The sequence below is a fragment of the Nyctereutes procyonoides genome, unplaced genomic scaffold (genome assembly GCF_905146905.1).
Source record: "Nyctereutes procyonoides isolate TBG_1078 unplaced genomic scaffold, NYPRO_anot_genome, whole genome shotgun sequence".
NCBI classification, from domain to species: Eukaryota; Metazoa; Chordata; class Mammalia; order Carnivora; family Canidae; genus Nyctereutes; species Nyctereutes procyonoides.
The window spans coordinates 31643374-31669387 of NW_026575139.1; the positions used below are offsets into that span (position 1 = coordinate 31643374).

General features: G+C 31.9%; 1 protein-coding gene across 5 annotated transcripts in view; it reads right to left on the reverse strand.

Moving 5' to 3' along the window:
* The window catches only part of GPHN (gephyrin), a 636471-nt gene that overhangs the window by 265705 nt on the left and 344752 nt on the right, over nt 1–26014 (reverse strand). For all 5 annotated transcript variants that reach the window (XM_055303645.1, XM_055303644.1, XM_055303642.1 and 2 more), the window contains exon 5: nt 14748–14842. In XM_055303645.1, the coding sequence (XP_055159620.1) occupies nt 14748–14842 (95 nt within the window). The remainder of the gene's footprint in view (nt 1–14747; nt 14843–26014) is intronic.

Consider the following 26014-nt stretch of genomic DNA (forward strand, 5'->3'; position numbering starts at 1 on the left):
TCCCTTTAAAAGTGCAGGAGAAATAAAAGCTTCTCAAATAAAAATTGAGGGTATTTGTTGCCAGTAGATCTGCCTTGCAAGAAATGCTAAGTTTTTTTTTTTAAAGGTTTATTTATTTATTTATTCATGAGAGAAACACAGAGAGAGGCAGAGACTAGGCAGAAGGAGAAGCAGGCTTCATGCAGAGAGCACAATGTGGGACTCGATCCCAGAACCCCGGGATCATGCCCTGAGCCAAAGTAGATGCTCAACCACTGAGCCCACCCAAGCGTCCCAAAATAAGTTCTTTTAGAAAAGGGAAATAATGAAATAGGTCCTTAAATAGAGCATAAAAGAGGAATAAATGAAAGTAAAATAAAAACTTATTTTTCTTAATCTTAATTGATTAACAGAATAGTTTATTCAAAATTACAATGCCAATAATATATTCAGTTATGTATACTTAAGTATATATTTTATGTATATATATATGCTCATATATATAAGTGAAATGAGTGACAGCAATAATACAAAGGATGGGAAGAAGGAATTATGATAACTTTATTATAAGGTATCATGCTATTTGTGAAATAGTATGGTGTCATTTGAAAGTGGACTTGGATTCATTGTAAATGTATATTGTCAACTCTAGGGCAACCACAAAAAAAGTAAAACAAGAATTATAATCAATATGTTAAGAAAGGAGAAAAAAACTGAATCATAATAAGGCTCAGTTAAAACAAACTAAAGGCAGAAGAAAAAGGGAAAAATAAAAATAGAAAAAGAGAATAGCAACAAATAGGAAACAGTATTAAATATGGTAGGCACTAATCCAACTACATTAGTAATCATTACAGATGTCAACGGTCTAAATGCACCAATTAAAAGACAGAGATTAAATAAAATAATAAATAAAAGACAGAGATTGTTAGACTCCCAACTATATGTTGTTTAGAAGAGATCACTCTAAACTTAAAGATACATATAAATTAAATGTAAGTGGATATAGAAAAACATATGCTAACATTGATCAAAAAAAGAAGGAGTAACTATATTCGTTTCAGACAGAGCAGACTTCAAAACCAGGACAGATATCCATGCTAAAGAAGGACATTCATAATGATAAAGAATACAGAATGATTCTCAAAGAATACAGAATGATCTCAACTTGCATGCACCTAACAATACAGTCTCCAACTTTGTGAGGTAAAATCAAAAACTGCAAAGAGAAATAAGTCCACTATCATACTTATAGACTGTAACACCTGTCTGTCAGAAATGGACAGATACATGAGTATCTGAGTAGAAAACGAATAAGGACAAACTTGACTCAACAACTCCATCAAACAACTGGGTAAAACTGACATCTATAGACTACTTTATCCAAAGAGTATACATTCTTCTCAAGCTCATATGAAACATTTACCAAGGCAGACCACTTTCTGGGCTGTAATACACACATCAACAAATTTAAAAGAATAGAAAATTTAAAAGAAATTTAAATTTAAATTTAAAAGAAATTCTACGTATCTTCTTTCAGACCACAATGGAATGAAACTGAAAATCAGTAACAGAGAAATGATCAGAAAATCTCCAAATACTTAGAGAATAAACAGCACACTTTTAAATAATACTTGGGTCAAAGAAGAAATATCAAGAGAAACTTTGAAATATTTTGAACTAAATAAAAATGAAAGGGGCTGGGGGAATTGGCAAAATATGTGAAGGAGTTTAAGAAGTACAAATTTCTAGTTATAAAATAAGACACAGAAATGAAAATTAAGAAAAAAATCATAGGGAGAAAGAGATGAAGGAGGAAAGGAAGAGGTAGAGGGAGAGAGAAACTTCAAACTTTGAAATGCAGAGAAAGCAGTGCTTAGAGGGAAATTTATAGAACTGAAAACAAATATTACTAAAAATAAAGATATTAAATCAATCATCTGAATTTCCACCTGAAGAAATTAGAAAAATAAAATAAAATTAATTCAAAGTAAGAATAGAAATAAAATTAGAAATCAATGAAACAGAAAACTGGCAATCAATAGAGAAAAACCTACAAACCACAACTAGTTCTTTGAAGTGATAAATAAAGCCTCTAGCCAGGCTAATTAAAAAGAGAATACACAAATTACTAATATTAGAAATAAAAGAAGACATCACTACATTTCCTATGCACATTAAAAAGACAAGAATACTTTGAACAGCTCCATACCCATACATTTGATAACTTAGATAAAAAGGATCATCCTTTCAAAGATGCAATCTGCCAAAACTCATATAAGAAAAGACAATCTAGATAGTCCTAATAACTTCTATTAAAGAAACTGAATCAATAATTAATAATCTTCCAAACAGAAGTACCAGGCTTGGATGTATTCAGTTGTGAATTCTACCAAACATTTAAGGAAGAAATTACCCCAATTCTCCAAAATCTCTTAAAGAAGATGTAGAGGGAATACTTTCAAACTCATTCTATGAGATTGGTATTACCCTAATACTGAACCAAGCAAAGACATCATTAGAAAGAAAAACTACATACCAATATCCTCAACAAAATATTAGCAAATTGACCACAATACACCACAACTAAGTAGAATTAATCATCGGTATGCAAGGCAGGTTCAACATTTCAAAATCAATTAATATAATTCATCACATTAACAGGCTAAAAAAGAAAAGTCACATGATCATACGAATAGGTGCAGAAGAGGCATTTGACAAAATCCTACACCCGTTTGTGATCAAAATTCAGTAGACTAGAAATAGAGTGTGGACAGGAGTGAAATGTCCTCAACTTGATAAAAAATATCTATAAAAACCTATAGCTAATATATTAATGGTGAGAAATTCAAAGCTTTCTTTGTAAGATCAAGTATAATATTCCCTCTCACCACCCCTTTTCGACACTCTACTGGAAATTTTAGCTACTGCAATAGGATAAGAAAAGTATATAAACTGGGAAGGAAGAAACAAAAATGCCTTTGCTTATATATGACATGGCCATCTTTGTAAGAAATCCAAAAGAGCCAATAAAAAACCTTCTTGAACTAATAAGTGATTATAGCAAGGTGGCAAAATACAAAGTTAATATACAAAAGCCAATCATTTTCCTATATACCAGCAATAAACAATGGAATCATGAAAATAAAACAAGATATCAGCTACATTAGCACTCCCAAGTGAAAGACATAAATCTAAAAAATTATATATAATATCTAGGAGGAAAGCTATCAAACTCTCAGCGAAATCAACAAAGAACTAAGTAAAATTCCTATTCCATGTTCAAGATAAGAACACTGAATATTACCAGAATGTTGGTTCTTCCCAGGTTGATCTATAGATTCAATGGTAATCTGAGTCAAAATTCCATCAAGTTATTTAATGGATATCTACAGGTTGATTATAAAATTTCTATGGAGAGGCAAAGGATTCAAAATAGTCAACACAACACTGAAGCAGAATGTAGTTAGAGGATTTATAGTAACAGATTGTGATTCTTTCTATAAAGTTATAGTAATTAAGATAGTGTGGTATTGATAAAAGAACAGCAATTAAATGAATAGAACAAAATAGAGAGCCCAGAAATGTAGACACACATAAATTTAGTAAATTAGTCTTTGACAAAGGAGCAGAAGCAGTACAACGGAGCAAAGATAATCTTTCCAACAAATGGTACTGGAACAACTGGACATCTAAATTTTTCATCTGCAAAAAAATGAATCTAGATACAGACTTTACATACTTCTCAAAAATTAACTCAAAATGGGTCATAGAACAAAATGGAAAATACAAAACTATGAAACTCCTAGAAGATAACATAGGAGAAAACCTAGGTGAATTGGGTGTGATTACTTTTTAGATACAAAAAACAAGGCACAATCCATGAAACTGGACTTAACTAAAATTAAAAATTCTGCACTGTGAAAAACTATGTTCACAGAATAAAAAGACAAGCCACAGAATGGAAAAAATATATTTGCAAAGGTATATCTGATGAAGAAATATTAACCAAACATACAAAGAATCCTTAAAACTTAACAATAAGAAAACAACCCAATTATAAAATGGGTCAAAGAATTTAACAGATAACTCCTCATAGAAGATAACAGATGGCATATATGCATATGAAAAGATGTTCAACATCATATGTCATCAGAGAAATGCAAATTAAAGCAACAATTAACACTACACATCTATTAGAATGGCCAAAACTCTGAACTCTAACAACACCAAATGCTGGTGAGGACACAAAGCAACAGGAAATCTCATTCTTTGCAAAATGGTACAGCCATTTTGGAAGACAATATCACAGTTTCTCAGATGACTAAACCTACTCTCACCATACAATCCAGCAATAGTGCTCCTTGATATTTACCCAAAGTAGTTGAAAACTTAAATTCACACAAAATCTGTACATTCATAACTGCCAAAATTTGGAAGCAACCAAGATGACTGTAAGTAGGTAAATGGATAAAAGGTGGTACATCTGGACAATGGAATACTATTCAGTGCTAAAAAGAAATGAGTGATCAAGGTATGAAAAGATATGAAAGAACTTAAATGTGTATTACTAAACAAAAGAAGTCAATCTTGAGAGGCTCCATACTGTATGGTTCCAACTACATGACAAACTGGAAAGGTGAGAATTATGGAGACAGGAAAAAAAGTTCAGTGTTTTCCAGGTGTTGAAAAGGAAGAAGGGATGAATAGGCAGAGCACAAAAGATTTTTAGGACAGTGAAATATTCTGTATGATACCATAAAGATGGATATATGTTATTACACATTTGCCAAACTCATAGAATGTACACCACCTAAAATAAATCATAATGTAAATGCAACAAATCTTTCATATATCGTTGGTAGTAATGTAAAATGATACAGTTATTCTGGATAATAATTTGACAGTTTTTTTTTAAAGTTGTCATATGACTCAGCAAATGTACCTTGGATATTTATTGCAGAAAAACAGAAACTTTTATTAACAAAACCTGTTTAAAAACACTCATAGTAACTTTTTCCATAAAAGCCAAACCTGGAAAAGATCCAGATGTCCTTCAATGGAGAAATGGTGGAACAAACTATGGTACATCCATTCCAAGGAATAAGATTCAGCAATGAAAAGGGATGAGGTATTGATTCATGTAACAATCTCTAGGGAATTATGCTGAGTGGAAAAAACCCATCCAAAAAGGTTACTTACTGCATGATTCTACTTACATAAAATTCTCAAAATGGCAAAATACAAAATGGAGAACAGATTAGTGATTCAAAGGTTTAGAAAGGAAGGCTGGGTGGGAAATAGGTGGGCATGGCAATAAAAAGACAACAGGAGGAATCCTTGTGGTGATGGAATTGTTCTGTATCATGACTGCATCAATGTTAATGTCGTGAGGGTAATTTTGTGCTAGTTTTATAAGTTGTTATCACTGGAAGAAAACTGATAAGGGTACATGGGATTTCTAAGCACTTACTTAGAAATTTCTTAAACTTTCATGTCAACTTTCAATTATCTTAAAACGTTGTAATAACAAACTTCTAAAAGATGTACTGAATTTTTCATTTATATAAATATAAGATTTTAATATGTAGATACTAGCCAAAGGTATGCATGTTTATAAAGTAAGAAGTATGCTGCATGTTTATAAAATTTGAATGTAGGAAACCAAGTGACGTTCTACTGAGAAAATATAAACTGGGGAGAAGTTTTGAGGGTTTCCTATATTTTAATTGCTTTATTTAAAAACATCATATATGCTTTCCACTGCTTTGTTTCCTTTTATTTTTCTCCCTCCTTTTTTGCCCTATTTTGAATGTTATCCTCATTAAATTTCATCCCTTTGCTCATTCTTTTAGTGATTACCCTAACAATTTTTGTACACTTAACTTTAAAAAAATTAAAGTTCATCAGTATCTTTAATCAGTTAGAAAACACAGGTCTTTAAGAATATTTATCATCATCCCAGATTACATGCCGTTGTTTTCAAGAATGAGTTCCAACACATTTTTTTCTTTCATAAATCAGTAATTATTTTTGTTTTATATGGTCAATTTATTTTAGATTTACTTAGATATTTACCATTATCTTTGTTCTCTTTCCCTTTCTGAATCTTGAACTCTTCACCTGAGGTAATTTTTCTTCTGACAGAAGGATATCCTTCAGTTTCTTAAAGTGAGGTTCTTTGGGTGATTAAAATCTTCCCATATATAATAGCAGGAAAATGACATTCTATGTACCCCCCGCCCCCATTCTTGAATAAATGACAACTTTGCTGGATGTAAAATTCTTGTTTAACAGTTTTTTTCTTTCAGCACATTGGAGCTATTATTCTCATAACTTCTGTTTTTTTTTAATCATTTATTTATTTATTTATTTATTTATTTATTTATTTATTTATTTATTTATTTATTTATTTATGATAGTCACACAGAATGAGAGAGAGAGGCAGAGACATAGGCAGAGGGAGAAGCAGGCTCCATGCACCGGGAGCCCGATGTGGGATTCGATCCCGGGTCTCCAGGATCGCGCCCTGGGCCAAAGGCAGGCGCTAAACCGCTGCGCCACCCAGGGATCCCCATAACTTCTGTTTCAATTCTGTTATTTATTTATTGACAGGTTAGCAACCAGTCAAATTGCTGTTTAATTTTATACATTCTGTGTTTTCTGCAATTTTTTTTTAAAAAAATTATCTTCTGAAACTGAAGTTTACATTTGACAAAATATTAAAAATAAAAGGGTGCATATGAGTATTTAGAAAAAACACTGCAAGTGAAGATTATAATCTTAAGATCTAAAAAAAACCTGTAAAATCAATAGGGAAGCATCCTAGTATAAAAATTGATAAAGAATGTGAGTTTTCAACTTACAAATGAGGAACTACAAATAATCAATACACACATGTAAAATGTGTTATTAATATGTTATAATACTGTTATCAAGCAAAAAAAGTACATTTTAATAATAATGTATCATTTATTGCCCATCAAACTGGGAAAGAATCAAAATTAAAAAATCAAGATAAAGGGATTGTGCGTTTTCTATAACTTTATTGAAGTATAATTTATACACCATATAATTCATATTTTGTCAATTTATAAGATCTCTCTTTTTTTTAATTTGTGGCATTTTACAGTGCTAGTATGATATATCTAGTGTATTCCTTTTTACTCATCCTGGTAAGAATTTGTTTGCATTCCTGAATCTGAAGATTTGTCTTTTAAGATTTTTAGATTATTTTGGTATTTCAAGCATTTTCTTTCCTTCTCTATTGTCTCCTGATCCATTTATTTATTTTCTCACTCTATCCTTAATACTTTCTAACTTCTTCATTTTTATGTCTGTCAACCTGAACAGCATTCTGGATAATTTTTTCAAATAGTTTCATCTATTTTCCTAATTTTCTCTTCAACTGTTTATAATCTGCAGTTTAATAAAGTTTTAATTTTTCATATTTCACATATCAAAATGTAAAGTTATTTTTCAAACTGTTTCTTACATAGAATTTATTTTATTTTTATTTTTTTAAATTGGAGTTCAATTTGCCAACATATAGCTTAACACCCAGTGCTCATTCCATCAAGTGCCCCCCTCAGTGCCTGTCACCCAGTCACCCCCACCCCCCACTCACATAGAATTTTTTTTTAAAGATTTTATTTATTTATTCATGAGAGACACAGAGAGAGAGGCAGAGACATAGGCAGAGGGAGAAGCAGGTTCCCTGCAGGGAGCCCGATGTGGGACGCCATCCCAGGACCCCAGGATCATGCCCTGAGCCGAAGGTAGATGCTCAACCACTGAGCCACCCAGGCGTCCCCTTACATAGAATTTTTAAGTTTCCTTTTAGTAACTCTAAAACATTAGTTTTATTTCTTTTTATTGTCTGATAACATTAGGATTTTAAGTCTTTCATAGTTCATCTGTAGTTTCGTTTCTTATGATGCCTCAATATTTGTATGTTTTGTCACTTTTTTTTTGGTGTATTTATGACCTTCTAAACTTCCTTAGAATTTTATCTGTGTGACAAATCTGTGAGGTCTAGGTTGAAGTAGAATCCTTTGAGAAATGATTTACTTCTGTCAACTGATTAGGACATTTTCAACCCAAAGCCACTTTAAATTTTCCTTTGTTTGATGTTTTTCATACTGCACAGGTAGTCCCAATGTGAACCATCATAAGGTTATGATACAGAGGGGATAAAAGCTGGATTCAACTTCCTTCCAAAGCTAAGGAGGTATCTGAAGGATTATTCTTAAAAAATACACTGAATTGGTCCTGTGCTCTAGATACTCTGATCTATATAGTGAACTAAAACTGCCATAGAATTGCTATGCTCTGTGCAAGGATCAGAAGATACTATAAGGAACCTGAAATGCGTTATTCAGATTGTGTATTATATGACTCATGATGCATGGGTATCAGCTATGATAAAACTCTTATCTTAGATAATTTTGCTTATAATTTATAGCTAACTATACATGCTGGGTGGGAGGAGGGGAAAGGTGCCAGCTTCCCTGAGTGGAGGTGGTCAACCAAGTCTCTCTCACTTATCTTTTGCAATCTGGTGCACTTCCTCTGATGTTAAATCTGGATGTGCCTGAAGTACTATAGAACTGTCCTAAGAGAATGTTTATGCTATGTATGTTGTATTTCCTATCCTAAAACAATTTTAAAAAATTGTGGTAAAATACACACATCATAAAATCTATCATTTAAATTAATTTTAACGGCATAGTTCATTGGCATTACCTACACTCAAATTATTGTGCAACCATCATCACTGTTCATCTCTAGAACTTTTTCATCATCCTATACTGATACTCTGGCTCATTAAACAATGATTTTCTATTCTACCCTTCCAGCCTCTGGTCCAATATTTTCTATTTGACTATTCTAGATACCTCATATAAGTGCAATCAGAATTTGTCCTTTTTGTGTCTAGCTTATTTCATGTCTCCAAGATTAATCCATGTTGTGTCATGTATCAGCAGTGCATTCATTTTTAAGGCCAATATTCCACTGTATGTATATAACACATTTTGTTTATCCATTCATCCGTCAATGGACTTTAAGTTGCTTCCACTTTTTGGCTATTGTGAATAATGCTGTTATGAACACAGGTGTACAAGTCTCTGTTCAAGTTTCTGCTTTCAGTTACTTTGGGTTTATACTCAAAAGTGGAACTGCTGCATCATATGTTAGTTAATTCTATGTTTAATTTTTTTGAGAAACTGCCACACTGCTTTGAACAATGGCAGCACCATTTTACACTCCCAACAAAGGTTCTAGTTTTTCCACACCCTTTCCTACACCTTTTTTGTTTGTTTGTTTATAATAGCTATACTAGTAGGTGGGAGGTAGTATCTCACTGTGGTTTTAACATTTCTCCAAAGATTAGTGATATTGATTACCTTTCATGTGCTTATTGGCAATTTGTGTATATTCTCTGGAGAAATATCTATTCATTTTTAAATTGGGTTGTTGTTGTGTTGGAGTTCTTTATATATTCTATTCTAGGTATTCAATCCTTATCAAATATGTGATTCTCAAATGTTTTCTCCCATTCTGCCATTTTGCTTTGTTGATAGTGTCCTTTGAGGCACAAAGGTTTTAATGATGATAAAGCCCAATTAAGCCTCTTTTTTATTGTTGTTGCCTGTAATTTTGGTATCATATTCAAGAAAACCACTCTAAATTTAATGTCATGAAGCCTTTCCTGATGTTTTCTTCCAGGAGTTTGATAATTTTAGTTCTGGCATTTAGGTCTTTGATATGTTTTGAGTTAATTTTAGTATGTGGCAACATCATTCTTTTGCCTGTGGATATCCAGTTCTCCCAGAGCCATTTGTTGAAGATAGTACTTTCTTCATTGAATTGTCTTAGTACCCTTCTCAAAAATCATTTGAAGTTAAATACACAAGTTTATTTCAGGCCTCTCTATTCTATTCCATTGGACTAAAAATCTGATTTAATTCTAGTACAACTTCTTAGATTACTGTAACTTTGCAGTCAGTTTGACAACAGGGAGAGGGAATCCTCCTACTCCGTTGCTCTTTTTCAAGGTTGTTTTGTTTCTTTGGGCCCCCTGGGGAGTCCATATAAATTTTAGAATGGATTTTCTATTTCTGCAAGTTACACTGCTGTTTTTTGATAGGGATTGAATTAAGTCTGCAAATTGCTTTGGGTAGTATTGACATATTAACAATATTAAGTCTTCCAAACCATAAACATGGAGTTTATTTCCAGTCATTTAAATCTTCTTTAATTTTTGTCAGCAAAGTTTTATAGTTTTCAGTTACAAGTTTCTCATCTCCTTAAATTAATTACTAAGAATTTTATTATTTTTAATGTGATTTTAAGTGGAACTGTTTTCAAAATTTCCTTTTTGTATTTTTTGTTGTTAATGTATAGGAACACAACTGATTTTTGGATGTTGATGTGTATCTTCAACTCTGCTGAATGTGTATATTATTTCTAATAGTGTGTGTGTGTGTAATTGTTAGGGTTTTCTACAAATAAGATCATGTCAGAGAGAAGATAAATTTACTTCTCCCTTCCCATATTAGATACCTTTTATTTCTTTTTTCCTGCTTAATGTTTTGGCTATAACTTCTAATAGTAAGTTTAATGAAAGTGGCAAAAGTGTGAATCCTGGTCTTAATCTTGCTTTGGAGCAAAAGCTTTGCCTCTCACCATTATGATGTTAGCTGTATGTTTTTTAATATAAGCCTTTATTATGTTTTTTTTAATTTTTTAATTTTTTTTATTTACTTATGATAGTCACAGAGAGAGAGAGAGAGAGAGGCAGAGACACAGGCAGAGGGAGAAGCAGGCTCCATGCACCGGGAGCCCGATGTGGGATTCGATCCCGGGTCTCCAGGATCGCGCCCCGGGCCAAAGACAGGCGCCAAACCGTTGCACCACCCAGGGATCCCCAAGCCTTTATTATGTTAAAGTAATTTCCCTCCACTCCCAGTTTGTTGAATGCCATTAATATGAAAACATACTGAATTTTGCCAAATGCTTTTTCTGGATGTGGTATATCACACATGTGTCTGTGATATATTACATTGGTTGCTTTTCATATGTTGAACCACCCTTGGATGCTAGGGATATATTCCACTTGGTCATGGTGTATAATCCTTTTAATATACTGCTGAATTTGTTTTTGCTAGCATTTTGTTGAAAATTTTTACATCAATGTTCATAATGGATACCGATCTGTAGTTTTCTTGTAGTTCTTTGTTGGGCTTTGGTATCAAGACAATGCTGGCCTCAGAGAATTAGTTAGGAAGTGTTCCCCTTTCTTCCATTTTTTAGAAGAGTTTGAGAAGGACTGGTATCTGTTTTTCTTCAAATGTATGGTAGAATTCTTCAGTGAAGCCATCTGGTATAGCCATTTTATTTAAAGGTAGGTTTTTGATTACTAATTCAATCTTCTTACTAATTACAGATCTATATGATTTTCTTTTTTTTTTTCTGATTCAATCTGAGTAGGTTTTGTGTTTGTAGGAATCTGTCCATTTCATCTAGGTTATCCAATTTATTGGCATACAGTTGTTCACAGTACTCTCTTATAGTCCTTTTTATTTCTATAGAATTGGCAGTAATGTCCCCATTTTTGTTTCTGAGTTTAGTAATGTGAGTCATGTCTCTTTTTCTTAGTCAATAGAGCTAAAATTTTTTCAGTTTTTGTTGATCTTTACAGGGAGTCAATATTTGGTTTAAGTGATTTTTCTATATTATTGTTCCATTTTCTATTTTATTTATCTCTGCTTTAATCTTTATTATTTTCTTCCTTCTGCTAGATTTGGATTTCTTTTTCTTTTTCTAGTTCCTTAAATTGTAATGTTATGTAGTTGTTTTTGATATCTTTCTTTTTTTTAATGTAAACATTTACAGCTATAACTTTTCCTGTTAGCATTGCTTTCTGTGTATCATTTAAGTTTTGGTAAGAAACATAGAGCCAGAAGACAGGTGAATGATATTTTTTCAAGTGCTGAAAGAAAATAACTGCCAATCCAGGATTCTTAATCTAGTGAAAATATCTTTCAGGAATGAAGGTAGAACGAAGATATTTCCAGATGAAGGAAAGTTACTAGAAGGCATTGTCAGCAGACTTGCTGTCAACCAATAACAACACCACAACAGTGACCAACACTTAAATAAGACTTATTATGAATCAGTTGTTGTTTCTAAGCATTTTATATGAACTCATGTAATCCAAAAAAAGGTTGTTACTATTATCCTTATATGCAGAAGAGAAAACAAAAACAAAAAAATGTTAAGTAGCTAGTGAGTAGTAGAGCTAGAATGCGATCCAAGCAGTCTGGCTTCAGAGATGATGGTCTTAACTATTATTTGATACTATCTTGTAACTGACTTACACATAATAACTGGAGGATATTTCATCACATAGATGAAAACCATTTTAAACAGATTTAGTAATTTAAAAATTATTTTTATTTAATGCTGCTCTCTAGAGATAAAAATAGGAAGGAGAGGCAACAACTTTCATATACTACTTAGAAAAAAATTCTATAGAATTAGGATGAAACACTGATTTATCAACAGTAATTATAAAAACATTTTTTGAGTACTTACTATGTGTCAGAAGTTATTTTAGGGTCTGAGGATGTAAAAATGAATATGATAAAGTCCTGGTTCTTAAGGATTTTATATAAATTAGGTAATACAAATAAGTACATAATTACAATATAGCATTTGCTATAACAGAAGCATGTACAAAGCCTAAGGTACATACAAGGTAAAAATGGTATAGAAAGGAAACAACAATCTAATCATGGCTGTTTCAAAATATTAATTTTTAAAAGGCCCTGAAAATGTTCCCAAAAATGAACATTTAGGAAAATATCCCATAATTTCTTATGCATAACTCACATATACTACTATTTCTGTTTTAAATTTGAAAACAAATTCTCAGTTAAATCAGCAATAAACAGAAAGAAAAGACAAAGGAATATGTTACTATACTGTATATTTATTTTAATTTTCAAAGCCTTCAGTATAAAGATGATGGACTTATTCCAAAGTATTTAGGATCAACTCCTGCTGATTAATTTTCCATTTACTCAACAGTCCAGTCCTCAGCAATTGTGTGGATTTGGAAGGTAAAAGAGGAATTAATCCAGAAAAATCTTTCAATAAGACAAAAAGTGATTCTACTATGCTGGATCAAGAAAGCTATAAAGAGTTACCTTAACAGTTGCAAAGAATAAGTTCTCCAGCTAAACTGTAGGATCCTTAAGGTGAGGACCATGCCTTATTTTTCTTTCTATCCATAGTATCCCTGATGGTTAATATGGGACCTAGCAAATAGAGTATTATGTTTGCTGAACAAGATTTTTTTAACAAAAGAATTGATAAAAGAAGTTTACTTTTTCTTGACTATAGTATTGTATGCCAAGAAAGAGTTCTTTTATGTTCAAAGGTCACTACTCAATTCCATAGAGTAAAGGGATCAAATGTGACCCTTGACCTCAGAAGTATAGGCAATGTAAGAATGGTTTAAAAAAGAGCAGCATAGGTTTGCCTGGGTAGAGTAGTCAACTGGGCATCTGATTCTCACTTTTGGCTCATGTCTGATCTCAGGGTCATGAGATCAAGTCCCACATTGGGCTCTGCGCTCAGCATGAAGTCAGTTTGAGTTTCTTTCTCCCTCTTACTTTGCTCCTCCCCCCCCCACTCTCTCTCTGAAATAAATATTAAAAAAAAAAAAGAACAGCATATAAGGATCAATATAAGCTCCTTAAAAGATCAGCACAGACTTTTAAATGTATAATTTCTACATGCTTTTGTAATTCATTTTTGCTCTTACTAAAATTAAATGTTCTAATATAGGACATGTGACAGCAAAAATAATACAGTAACTAATGACCAATTCACATTTCCCTGTAGCTGTGCTTCAAGTGGCTACCATTAACGGGATATAAAACCTGTCTAAGTAACAGAAAGGGCATCATGATTCATATTCCATGTGTTATATAGATATATTTCGCTTTATATTCATATTACACATAGGATGAATAAGCAGCTATATATAACAATTATGAAACTGTTCAATTATAAAGTTGCTATGTATTTTTAGATTGCTCTGAGATCAACTGCCTATTAATCAATGCTCATTAAATCAACAGATCCTAAGTCGATACTTCTGTTTAACTTAAATGATGTATGTTGTCCTCATTAAAGGTTTTATTCTAAGAGTTACTAAAACAATTACAAAAAAATAACTGTCACACAGAGAATGGATGTCAACATCTGTGTCAACAAAGGCATAATTTTAAATATACTAACTTAATATACTACTAATATATTAATTCAGCTTTTTATGGTCACACATGAATATACCTACTTACAAATTCTTAATATATGAGAATAACTTTAGGAAAAAAGTCTACTGTTTCATTTTATTAAACTAGCATTTGATGACAATTAATGAATATTTATCAATGATTACAAATAATCATACGCAAAAATAATTTTACATCTTAATAAACTGGACTCTTCTCTGGGTTAGGATTGACAGCTTTCAGCAAAGTATAGTATCTTCTGAAAGTTTAACATACATGTAAAAAAAAAACTTGAAGGAAAATGGTCAAGATTTAATTAGGATACTAAGAGTCAACTCTGGGGGAAAAAAGGGAGCACATTTAAGTGTTATTGACTTAAATTTCTTATATTTATTAGTCTATTGTAGTGATTAGTAGTATGGAATTAATTTTCTTTGCAACATGTTAGTGCTTTCTTACCTAGAGAGCATGCCCAGAGGTGTAACATTAAGTGATCCCATCAGCATTGCCAGGGCCATCCCTGGCGCTTCCCGTTCTATTACTTCTTTTGTAGCCTGTAATTAAAGATTAAATAGCAGACTGAGTGAAATTAACCAAAAAGAAGGAAGGCAGAGTAGTAAACTTAATTTAAAAAGTAATTATAAATATTGCTTTCTATAGACCATACTTTATAGTTCCTAAACATTGTAATTAAGGTCTCAAGACCCGGTTCTTTGAGACCGTTGAATAAAAGCTGAGAACCAGGACCTCCAGAGAAATAGGATATATTAGTGGACCTCTTTATCTCTTACAACTCAGAGGTATTTGATGTAAATCTCATCTAAGAACCTAAATTTACGACATAGCCTTAGATTGCTGTAATAGCTCAATAGATTTTCACAGGGCAAGAAATCTGGGTATTTTTCAACTATTGCACATGAAATAATCCCTAAAACCTGAGATAATTTTGTATCTCTCCCAGATCTATTATTTTATGATATAATTAAAATGAACTCAGGAAGTCACCACATCAACTTTCTCATGTATCAGGTAGAAGAAAACCTCAATTTACCATCTTCATATTTTCAATGTAAATTAACTATCTTATTATTATAAAAAAGAATCAATGAGGTGGTAGGCTTTAACTATATAATAGAAGTTTTAAGATAGAGTATTCTTAAGACAAGGGTAGTCATTCTATTTCTTCTTGAAATAGAAGAAATAGAATAAAGAAGACAGCAAAGTTTCATTTTCTAAAGGTCAATCAAATAGATACATTTATAATACTGTGATAGTAAAGATATATTTTAGGCATACAGAACTGAATCCATTCCTAATCTTCTATTTCTATAGATGTAACAGGTTACAATAATTGGGCGCAATATAGGAAAAAAGATTGCAAAAACAAACAAACAAACAAACAAACCCAAAACCTATTCCAGTAAATAAGAAGAAAGGCAAATGAAATAAAAGGCAAATTATGGAGGAATATAAAGAAAGGTTGATTTTTAAAAGTATTTTATTAGAAGTAGAGGGATAGTACTAAATAAGATTGTAGCTCTGGGCAAAAATTAGTTAGGGCCTTGACAAAGTAAATAAAATACATCAAATACATGTTAGATGCTGGTTGATGTTATAAATAAACTTTTAAAACACATATAAATTAGTTATTTAATACCTTATAATTATATAGAGTAAACAATTACCAGAATTGATGTGATCTACTGGTCTGCCGAATTCCAGCATAATGCAATATTTAACAACAGCAGAAATTTTAAAGAAATATTAACACTATCATAATGCTTTTCAATAAACCTGCCTTAAAAATACAGAATTTTTTAATTCTCTAGGAAACTCCTAAATTCCTAAGTGTGAGAATTGATTACTTTCATTTAAATATATAGCTGAAAAAATGTCAAGCTAGCATTATCTAGAATCTATCAGTTGTTTTCCAAATTCAAATATCTGGTATGATTCTGAGATCTCCTGAGAACAAACATTATTTCTGCATTACGAACTGCTTTATTGATGTTTACAACCTTTTCTTAGAGACTGTAAAACCGTAGAGAACAATCTTAAGAGAATTCTTTGGGTAGGACTAATAATTATTTCATTATCTGTTTGAAATAGTCACAAGAGCAGTGTTCAGCATTTAATCAACTTGGTATCCACGTAAAGATGATGTACTCCAAGTAAATTAACACACTTTATTCAAGGACAAATGAAGAAAATGTAAAAGTCGCTGAGAAGTCTTTTCTCTTAAACAGATACTTCAAGTAATAACATTTATCCATACAACAAATATTTATTAAACATCTAATGGGAATCCCTGGGTGGCTCAACGGTTTAGTGCCTGCCTTCAGCCCAGAGCATGATCCTGGAGTCTCGGGATTGAGTCCCACATCTGGCTCCCTGCATGGGGCCTGCTTCTCCCTTTGCCTGTGTCTCTGCCTCTCTCTCTCTCTGTGTCTCTCACGAATAAATAATAAAATAAAATCTTAAAAAAAAATCTAGTATTTACTAGGTATTATTCCAGGCATTGATGTTACAGTAGTGAACAAAACAAACTTTTAAGAGTGTGCAAACTCAGTGTTTGTATAACCCTGATTAATGAATTACATACGACAATAACCTATAAGAGATGCAATTCACTAATTTCTATAGATTCTCTAAAATATACCACTGGGTTTGGTTGGGCCACAGTGGTCTACCTAGAATGCTTCTTCCCACTTTTCAAAGAATTGTTTCACTGTATGTAAGTAGATCCAATGAAATGGCTCAGTAAAACTCGTATTTATATTAGTAAGTATTTGAGGCCATTGTATGTCACATTGCACTGTGATCCTCTTTAGGGGGAGGAGAAACTTTCTCTGAAGTGTCATGTCCAGGAATGGGTACTCCTCTGTGTAACCAGTTTTGTTTTATCTTTTAAAAAATTAATGGTTGTGAATCAAGTTACCCTTGAAAACAGAGATAGACTTATGGATACTTTTTAGTACAGAACACAACTTAATTTCATCTTACTTTTCCTTGCTTAATTTCCCCACATTTATGTTATTAAAAGTTCTGTTTTTACATATTTGGGCAAACCATCCTAAATACTTTTCAGAGTATTAATACATATAAAGATGATGGATAGATGGATGAATAAATGTATTCTTCATACAGAAATCTTCATTTTTTTCTAAACGTAATTTAGGGAGGACAATTGATGGTGAAGCCCTCTAGATAATCTGGGCCTATAAACACATAGTTTCTTTATTTTAGACCATAATAGGAAAATATATACTGTGGTGATGCCACTAAAAGGCACTAATGTCTACAGTGGTGAGTGCTGAAATTGTCAAACTCTTTCTAGGACTAGACACAAATCAACCTTTTTGATAAGGTCTTTCTAAATAATGGAAAAATAGTCTTTTTTTAAAAAAAAAAACATCTATAGCCAATATATCTTTTCAATAAAATATCAGAACCCTTCTATTTACTTTTTATTTATTTTCTCTCCTACTAAGGCTGGTAGAGCAGAAAGACCACCATCTCTGACATCAGACAATTCCACCACACAGTTAAGCTTCATGAGAGCAAGAGCTGGATAGATTGCAGCACTTAGTACAGTGCCCCACTATAGTATGTGTACTCAATAAATACTTGTTGATTAAATATAGGATGAATAAATGAACCAATATAGGTTTGAAACCCAGCTGTATCACTCAGTTGCTCTGCGAAGGAGTACAAAACCTCTTGGAGGTTCAGTGTACTTATGAATAAAAGAGATAATAACAAAACCTACCTACATGTTATGAGAATTAAATCACCTAGCATAGAATAGGCATTCAATATATGTCAATTCTCTTTATGCCTCTTCTTTCCAATTCTCCTTACATCCTTGCAGTTTTGATTATACCAGTTAGAGACCAGGAATAATACAAAAATCCAGAAACCAAACCCAGAAAACAGTGGTTGAGAAGCAGAGATGAGGGGAAAGAGAATGGAGAGCAAAAACCTAAATGTAAGAACACTGGCAAACGGGGGACAGGAAGCAGAAAACTGAAATCTTGGATAAGGGAACAAGCAACCAAATGAAGCATTGGAATCAGAAGATGGACAGGACAGCAAGAACTGACTAAAAACATCTATAAACCATAAATGAAAAAGTACAACTAGAAGGCAAAGAGCAAGGGAATAAGATTTACTTTAGAATCAAATAAGAAAGTACTATCTATCTAAATTATTAGAAAATGGAAACAGAAGAATGGTTTTAATAAGTTTAGCTTTATCTGTGCCTGTTAATGAGTATAAAACAAGCATTCATTATCAACAGGCTGTTAATAATCAATGGAAAAAAAGAATGCCATTGAAAGTTTGAATTTTTTTCTTAATCAGCTTAAAATTGTTTCCAACTTTCTTATACATTATTAAGTATTAAATTCTTTTTTTCCTCGAGTAATGGCAGAAGTTTATATTCTTACTTCAGATATAACCTTTTCTGAACTACTAGAGTCCAAAATAATAAGGTTTAAATGGATTTAGCCATTCTCTTTAAATAAAACATTTCATCTTTATTTAACTTAATAAACTTTCTCAACTATGAAAGTTGTTAAATACTTTCTAAACTACGAAACCTCCTATGGAAAATCACTTATCTTTTTTAATTTTATCAGTGACACTTTCAAGATAACATTAGTCAGGAAGTGCTTCAAAGACTGTTCAAATTGCAAAAAAGGGTGTCATAAACAATGATTTTATAGCCCAGAGAACTTGTCAATGAAATTCAGCTCCATTTTAATTTCACCTGAAAAACAATCTTTAAAAATGTTATTGCTAAGAGGCAATGATGTTTAAATATGCACAAGACACATTAGCTAAATATAAATGTGAAGAAATTCCTCAAACTCATGGTGACTGTGAAAAACTACTTAGTGTAGATAGCGTTTTTAAAATTTTTCTAGACATATTTTTGTCAACAACATATAATTGATATATTAATATTTATGTTTGTTGCTTGACTATATAGATTTAAGAAAATTTCCTCCTAACAATTATTGCAGTACTCTCTGATTAAATAATCTTAAATAACAAAGATTATCTTTGAAATGCCATCTAATAATATTACTAATAATGTTATTAATAAAGCTAATCTATCAAAATCAGATATAGTTAGAGCAGTTGTTCTCAACCTTGAGTGTGCATCATAATATCCTAAACACCTTGTTAAACACTGACTGCTGGGTCTCACTCACAGATTTTGATCAGAAAGTCTGGGTGGGGCCTCAAAATATACATTTTTAATGTTTCCATGTTATGCTCATAATGCTGTCAAAGGACCACAATTTGAAAAAAACACTGCAGATGGAATGAGGCAGATTAATGATTACGTGTATCACTTGATCTAATCTTCATGATTACCTTATATTCAACTTTAAAGTAGATTGAGATAAATGTGGAGTATTTATCAGATTAAATATAGACTTAGAGAGGAGATAAATTAGGTAAAAAAATAGGCAGTTTGATGACACCCAATTAAATTTTCCTTTATTGTTTAAGGGCAAACACATTAATTTTATTTTGTGCTTTAAAAAAGGGTTATAATAAACCATTCAGAGCCTACCTCTATAATTATCCTGTGGTACAAAGAAGCTATCTTAATTTATTCCTTTTTTCAGGACTATACATTATGGATAATACGTGTACATGACTAACTCCTGGGGATATTCAAGGAGCACTAGCTATAAATCTATTCCTTTCCTCTCTCATTTAAGGAAGAGAGTAGAATGAAAGAGTCACATTATTCTAAGGGCAGCCTTGAATTTATTCTAATTAATTACAATACTCATTTGCATATTTTGTTAATTTTATATTAGCTGCAAACACCTTTCAACCAATCATAACACATCAGTGTATCATAACATGTGATTAAGTGGTTGAAGGCTACTGTTACAAAGGAGAAGCTGCAACCAGGGAATGAAGGTAGTTATCTCAGTTTTACTTGGAAGATATGATCTTATTTATGTATTTCTTTTCCTCAGAGTTTTTAGCCTTCTTAAATATTTACATCTTCTTCCACTCCTAGAGGTAGAAAACTTCTCAAAAAGGAGACACTCTCAAACTGTTTGTCAGTTAAAGTTGTACAGTGTTTAAATAAGATCTTCATATGATGAAAGATAAAGGAGACAGTTTGATTGTACAAAACATACAAAAAAGAGTAAAAATTTAAGTACTGCAGCAATGCCATCTTCCATTTCATTCAGTGAATATATACTTTGCAGTGAGCATGAGATGCCAAGAGTCCCACAGTTCAACTCAGTTTACTGAGTTAACATATCACCATGCTAAGTAAGATTCTAATGTTTAAAGATAAATATTTCTTCTATGCCATGGGGTCTTTTTAAAGCAAGCCAACCAATATATCTAGCTCAACAAAAAGATCTATTTATTTATTTAAATTATTTTTAAAGAGACTTTATTTATTAGAGAAAGAGTGTATGTGCAAAAGAGAAAAAGAGAGAAAACAAGCAGGGGTAGAGGAAGAAGCAGACTCCCTGCTGAAGCAGTAAGCCTGATGTGGGGCTCCATCCCAGAACCCTGGGATCATGACCAGAGCTGAAGGCAGACACTTACCCAAATGAGCCACCCAGGTGCCCACAAAAGGATTTACTTTAATGCTGGAATAAAAACCGGGTTTTGGACTACTGAGAATATGGCTTTTCATGGGTGATTACAAGATTTCTAAGTGTTACTTTAACAATGTAAATCTCACCTTGTTTTCTAACATTTAGATCCCAAACCTGTTAACCAACTTGAGAGTATATAGCAAATACTTCTTAACTTTACAACTTTTCTCTTTACACAGTGAGTTATTTTTCACATTATTTTCCTCCTTTATCTAAACATTAACTTGATAATCAAATTATCCAATAAAAAAAAACAGGGAACTCAGATGAGAAAATTATTTTTATAAGAGATTTTTATGAGAATACTTATCTTCATATTTCACTTACATAAATAGCACTACTTTACATCTCATTGCAGGGAAAGGTGAAAGAATAGTGATCTATGGATTATTAGCATTTTTATATCTGCAATATACATTTATTCATTTTTGGCATTATGTGAAAAATAATATAATTTTCCTTTAAGGTACTGTGTTGGTAGCATATGTCTTTTACTCCATATAGAAAAAATGCTCCTCAAAAGCTGATATGTAGATATGGGAAAATATACTGTTTCTCAAATCTGAAGAAAGATGAAGTTGAAAGACGATATAATTTGAAATTGTACTAAATGGGGCTGTCTGGTTAGTTAACTAGTGAGAACATAACCCAGTCTCTATTCCAGCTACTCTGAAGTTGTTTGTTTTTTTTAATGTAGTAAGTAGTGTATAATATAAACAGAACATAACCCAGTCTCTATTCCAGCTACTCTGAAGTTTGTTTGTTTTTTTTAATGTAGTAAGTAATGTATAATATAAACAGAAACATAACAGTTGCCTTAAAAAACTATACATTGAATCTTGACTTTAATAATGATGACACATAATTACTTGATATATCTAAAGCAAGTTTTAATATTCACATATATAACAATATAACTACATGTGCTTAAACATCTTAATTGAGAATAAAAGAAACAAGCTCCTACTTTAGGCCTATATGTACTATTTGGAGATGGCTCACTGCCAACTGATTTTAGAAAGCCTAAAACTCTGCTCTTTTGCCCTAAGATGTAATAATTCTCACTGTGGCCTAAGGACATGTAATTACCATGTTTAAAGTTCTCATTCTGCAAAACTGGATTTTCACCAGAATAGGCACATGTGATAAAGTGAGAGGAACAAGAAATAGATGAAGTAAAGGAAACGGGATGAGTGGAAGAACTGTTGAAAGAAAAAAGCAAAAACAGCTCCTATTTTAATTATCATTATAAAGTGTTGTATTTTTGTCATCTCATATCACCCTCAGTTTTAAAATTAGAAGTCAATTGGAAAGAAGAAAATGAATAAGTCCTTCCTAAAAAGAAAGAAATCCAGTATTTCTGTTTTGAGATAAACTTAACTAAGTAGAAGTTCCATTAGTAAAGATGAGAAAAAAATGTATACACTTAAGTATTTGGAGCCTATAGTATGCTGTAGCTTGAGTTAAACAAGTTGCTCTACAGTTGCTCATCTAAAGATTGATTATAACCTCTCATTTAATGATTAAGCTTTTTATTTGTCATCTATAACCTAACAGTCCTTCATTGTTCACATATTAAATGAGTATCAGCTTAGGCTTTTATGCCTCTGGAAATTTATTCTCTGTTTTCCATTTGTAAAAAGTGGTAATGATATTTATTACTTTTCTTATAAAACTAAAGCATTTTTAGCTAACTGAAAGGATACAGAATATAATGTTAGTATGAGAACATACACTACATTAAATTTATAATGCTCTGAAAAAGACTTATTTCTCATGTTTACTACACTGGAGAACTAAACATGACTAATATTATTTAACTGTGTACTTCAATAATAGAAATATTCACATCAGAAGTTTTAATTTATGGTGCTTTTCTTACAAAACACCTACCAATATTTTGTTTAAATAGTTAACATATTCCTGTATTACATAAATACAGAGGAGATTTATTGATTCGCTTTTTGTAAATTTTATGACTAATCCAATGTCAGAGGGTAAATCAATAGAAAACTCCAGAAAGGAACTCAGACCTATAAATTTCAATTCTGAATTTAATCCATTAATCCTTTATTGTATGCTTTCAATTTATAAGGCACTGAACCCTTTTCAGACACAGGAATGATTTTTTTTTCCTCTGCTTAAATGCAATAAAACATATAAAATACTAAGTATCATTCCTAATACATATCAAGTACTTAGCAAATTTTGGGTACTATTATACTGAAACACAAATCTAAAGCCATGTATGTTGTAGAAGTTATTATAGCGAAAGCAATTATGAAAACTGAATAGTTCTATCAGAAAGAGAATAGAAGCTATGAGAGGAGCCTGTTTTTGAATGTGTATGAATTACCGGAAGATGTCTGAAGAATGCAACATACTAGTGACAATCTTGAAAACTTAATGAAGAATTACCAAAGCAGCAGTTTTGAAGACCTCAATTACCAGGAAGATAGCCTTGGACATTACCATACCTTTCAAGGAGATTGGGAAAAGAATGTGAGAAGATTGAATATATCTCTTGAAGGAAAAAGAACTAATAGCACCTCTTGATTTATGCTTTTGCTTAAGTTTAATAGAAAACAGTAATGTAGGGGAGCCTAGGTGTCTCAGTTAAGTGTCCAGCTCTTGATTTTGGCTCAGGTAATGATCTCGGGGCCAGGGGATCAAGCCCCACGTCAGGCTCTGTGCTTAGTCTGTGGCCTGCTTGTCCTTCTCCCTCTGCTCCTCCCCACTCTATCTTTCTTAAATAAAATCTTAAAAAAAAAAAAAAAGAAAGAAAGAAAACAGCAATGTAACTATGCACCTAGCAAACATGAAAAAATGTGTCCATAACTTTATATTAATTTTTAAATTTCCCTAACAATCATACACTAAAAATTAAAACTGTAAAAACAACAGTTGTCAGCATGGGAATAAGACTCATGATGGTGAATAAAAGGGTAACATAAAGGATCAATGTTCCACTCAATTCAAGTTAATGCTCTGCTGCTTGTAACACAGGGGTCTTAATATACTCATTTTCAATCAACCATTATTATACTTCATTATAGAAAAATTTACTTTTTAAGAATCTCCACATATACAAGAGAGGATTAAAAATGTCAGTGAGTTACAACCTGGAAGAAATATAAAAAGAAGAACATATTATTTATTAAATAAAATTGACATAAGTTAGATGAAAGAAAATCCTTACCTTTATTATATTGGAAGAAAAATCTCTTATCACGAAACTTAAAAATAATTGGAGGCCTAATTCTTAAAAACTGTTCTAAAAAGAGGTGCAGCTATCCTTGCCACTGTATATTTGCATAATTACAGGAATGCAAAAAAGATTATAAATATAAAAAGTTCTTAGAAAATGAAATAACAGTTCTTATATATACTCTGATTTGAAATACATGTGTATAAAATAAGATTTTAGTCTATGAGGTTCTTCCAAGGAAACAATTTTTATAGACTCGTGCAACACACATATTCTTTTGATGTGGAATTTGGGGTTAATATTTCCAAATCAGGATCTGTACTTCAAGTTCTCAGGATTGGAGACTCTTTAAGAACATTCATACTATAGTACTTAGAATAGTTTGGTATCCAAATGAAGCCTATGTTGCCTTAAAGACCAAGATTTAAGAAAAGTTAAAATGGAGTACAACATTGAAAAAATATTACTTCATAAAACTGAGGATAATGCACACATGTTGTAGGATTGGGATTGAATTCTTCAAGTTAGGGCTATAGGAAACTGAACAGATGACTCTACTAGGGTGGCTGGTAGGAGTGGGGAGGAAGTTGGTTGTATCCACAAATCTCATCATCTAGTCAGAATGGGTAGAAATGATTATCCGTATTAATATACAAACAACACATATACCAACATACACACAAAACCATAGGCTGTTTATTTATAATCTTTCTTCTTTCAATGCTATCTTGATGCCCATTTTAGCTCTATGATATGCTCTAGAAATTATACTCCTATGTGTGACTCAGGCTATACAAGAGCCAAACCAAATTCACAAGAATCAACAAAGGATATTTTAAAAATTCAGATTTTTTTTTAAATTCAGGTTTTTAAAACAAACCTGAAAGATTTGGTAACCAAGCAATATTATTTTATATTAGGATAATTATGAACAGGCTAACTCAGATCCTCTCTTCACATAAAAAATTAAGTATCTAAGAGCAAAGGATACCCAACACAGAAATATTAAGTAGGGCAGATGGAAACTGGCATTTTGCTCAAAACTATAGGAGGATAGACTTCTATACTTAACAGAATTTGCCTCTAGGGAAAAGACAGAAAACAAAGAAATAAATGGGGATGTGGGAAATGGTAAGACTAGATTCTGTCATGCTCTGGTTTCCCAGGTTTCTTCTTTCCTTAATGCAAGTTGCCCAGAAGCTATGAGACATTTTGTAATTTTCTCTGAATAATTTTCAGATACCACAGCAAATTCTCTATTTTTAAAGCTTCTTTTATTACAAAATGATGGGTCTATGTAAGCAATATTTTCCTTAAATCTTCCTGACCTGTCTCTGATCAGCAACAATAACAAGAAGATATCAAAGAGAAACATTAGTTTTTACACTTGGAAGAAATCAGAAAAAAAGAATAAAATTATGACAGTACTCATTTCCAGCATCTCAAAATAAATCTGACCTAAATCAATCAGGGCAAATGTAGGTCTATTCTTAAAGTTAGTTATAAAAATGGAGATTAAATCTGAGTTGTTCTTGTGTCATTGAGAGAGGTAGGTAGTATTGCATAATAGTGTAGTATTAATTTTAGGGGTAGAATTTTGTGATTCATCAGTTGCATATAACAACCGGTGTTCATCATATCGTGTCCTCCTTAATGCCATTACCTAATTGCCCCATCTACCCATCCACCTCCCCTCCAGCATCCCTCAATTTACCTATATTTAAGAGTCTCTTATGCTTTGCCTCCTTCCCTCTCTGTCCTTAATTTATCTTTCCTTCTCTTCGCCTATGTTCATCTGTTTTGTTTCTTAAATTCTGCATATGAGTGAAATCATACAGTATTTGTCTTTCTTGGTCTTATTTCACTTA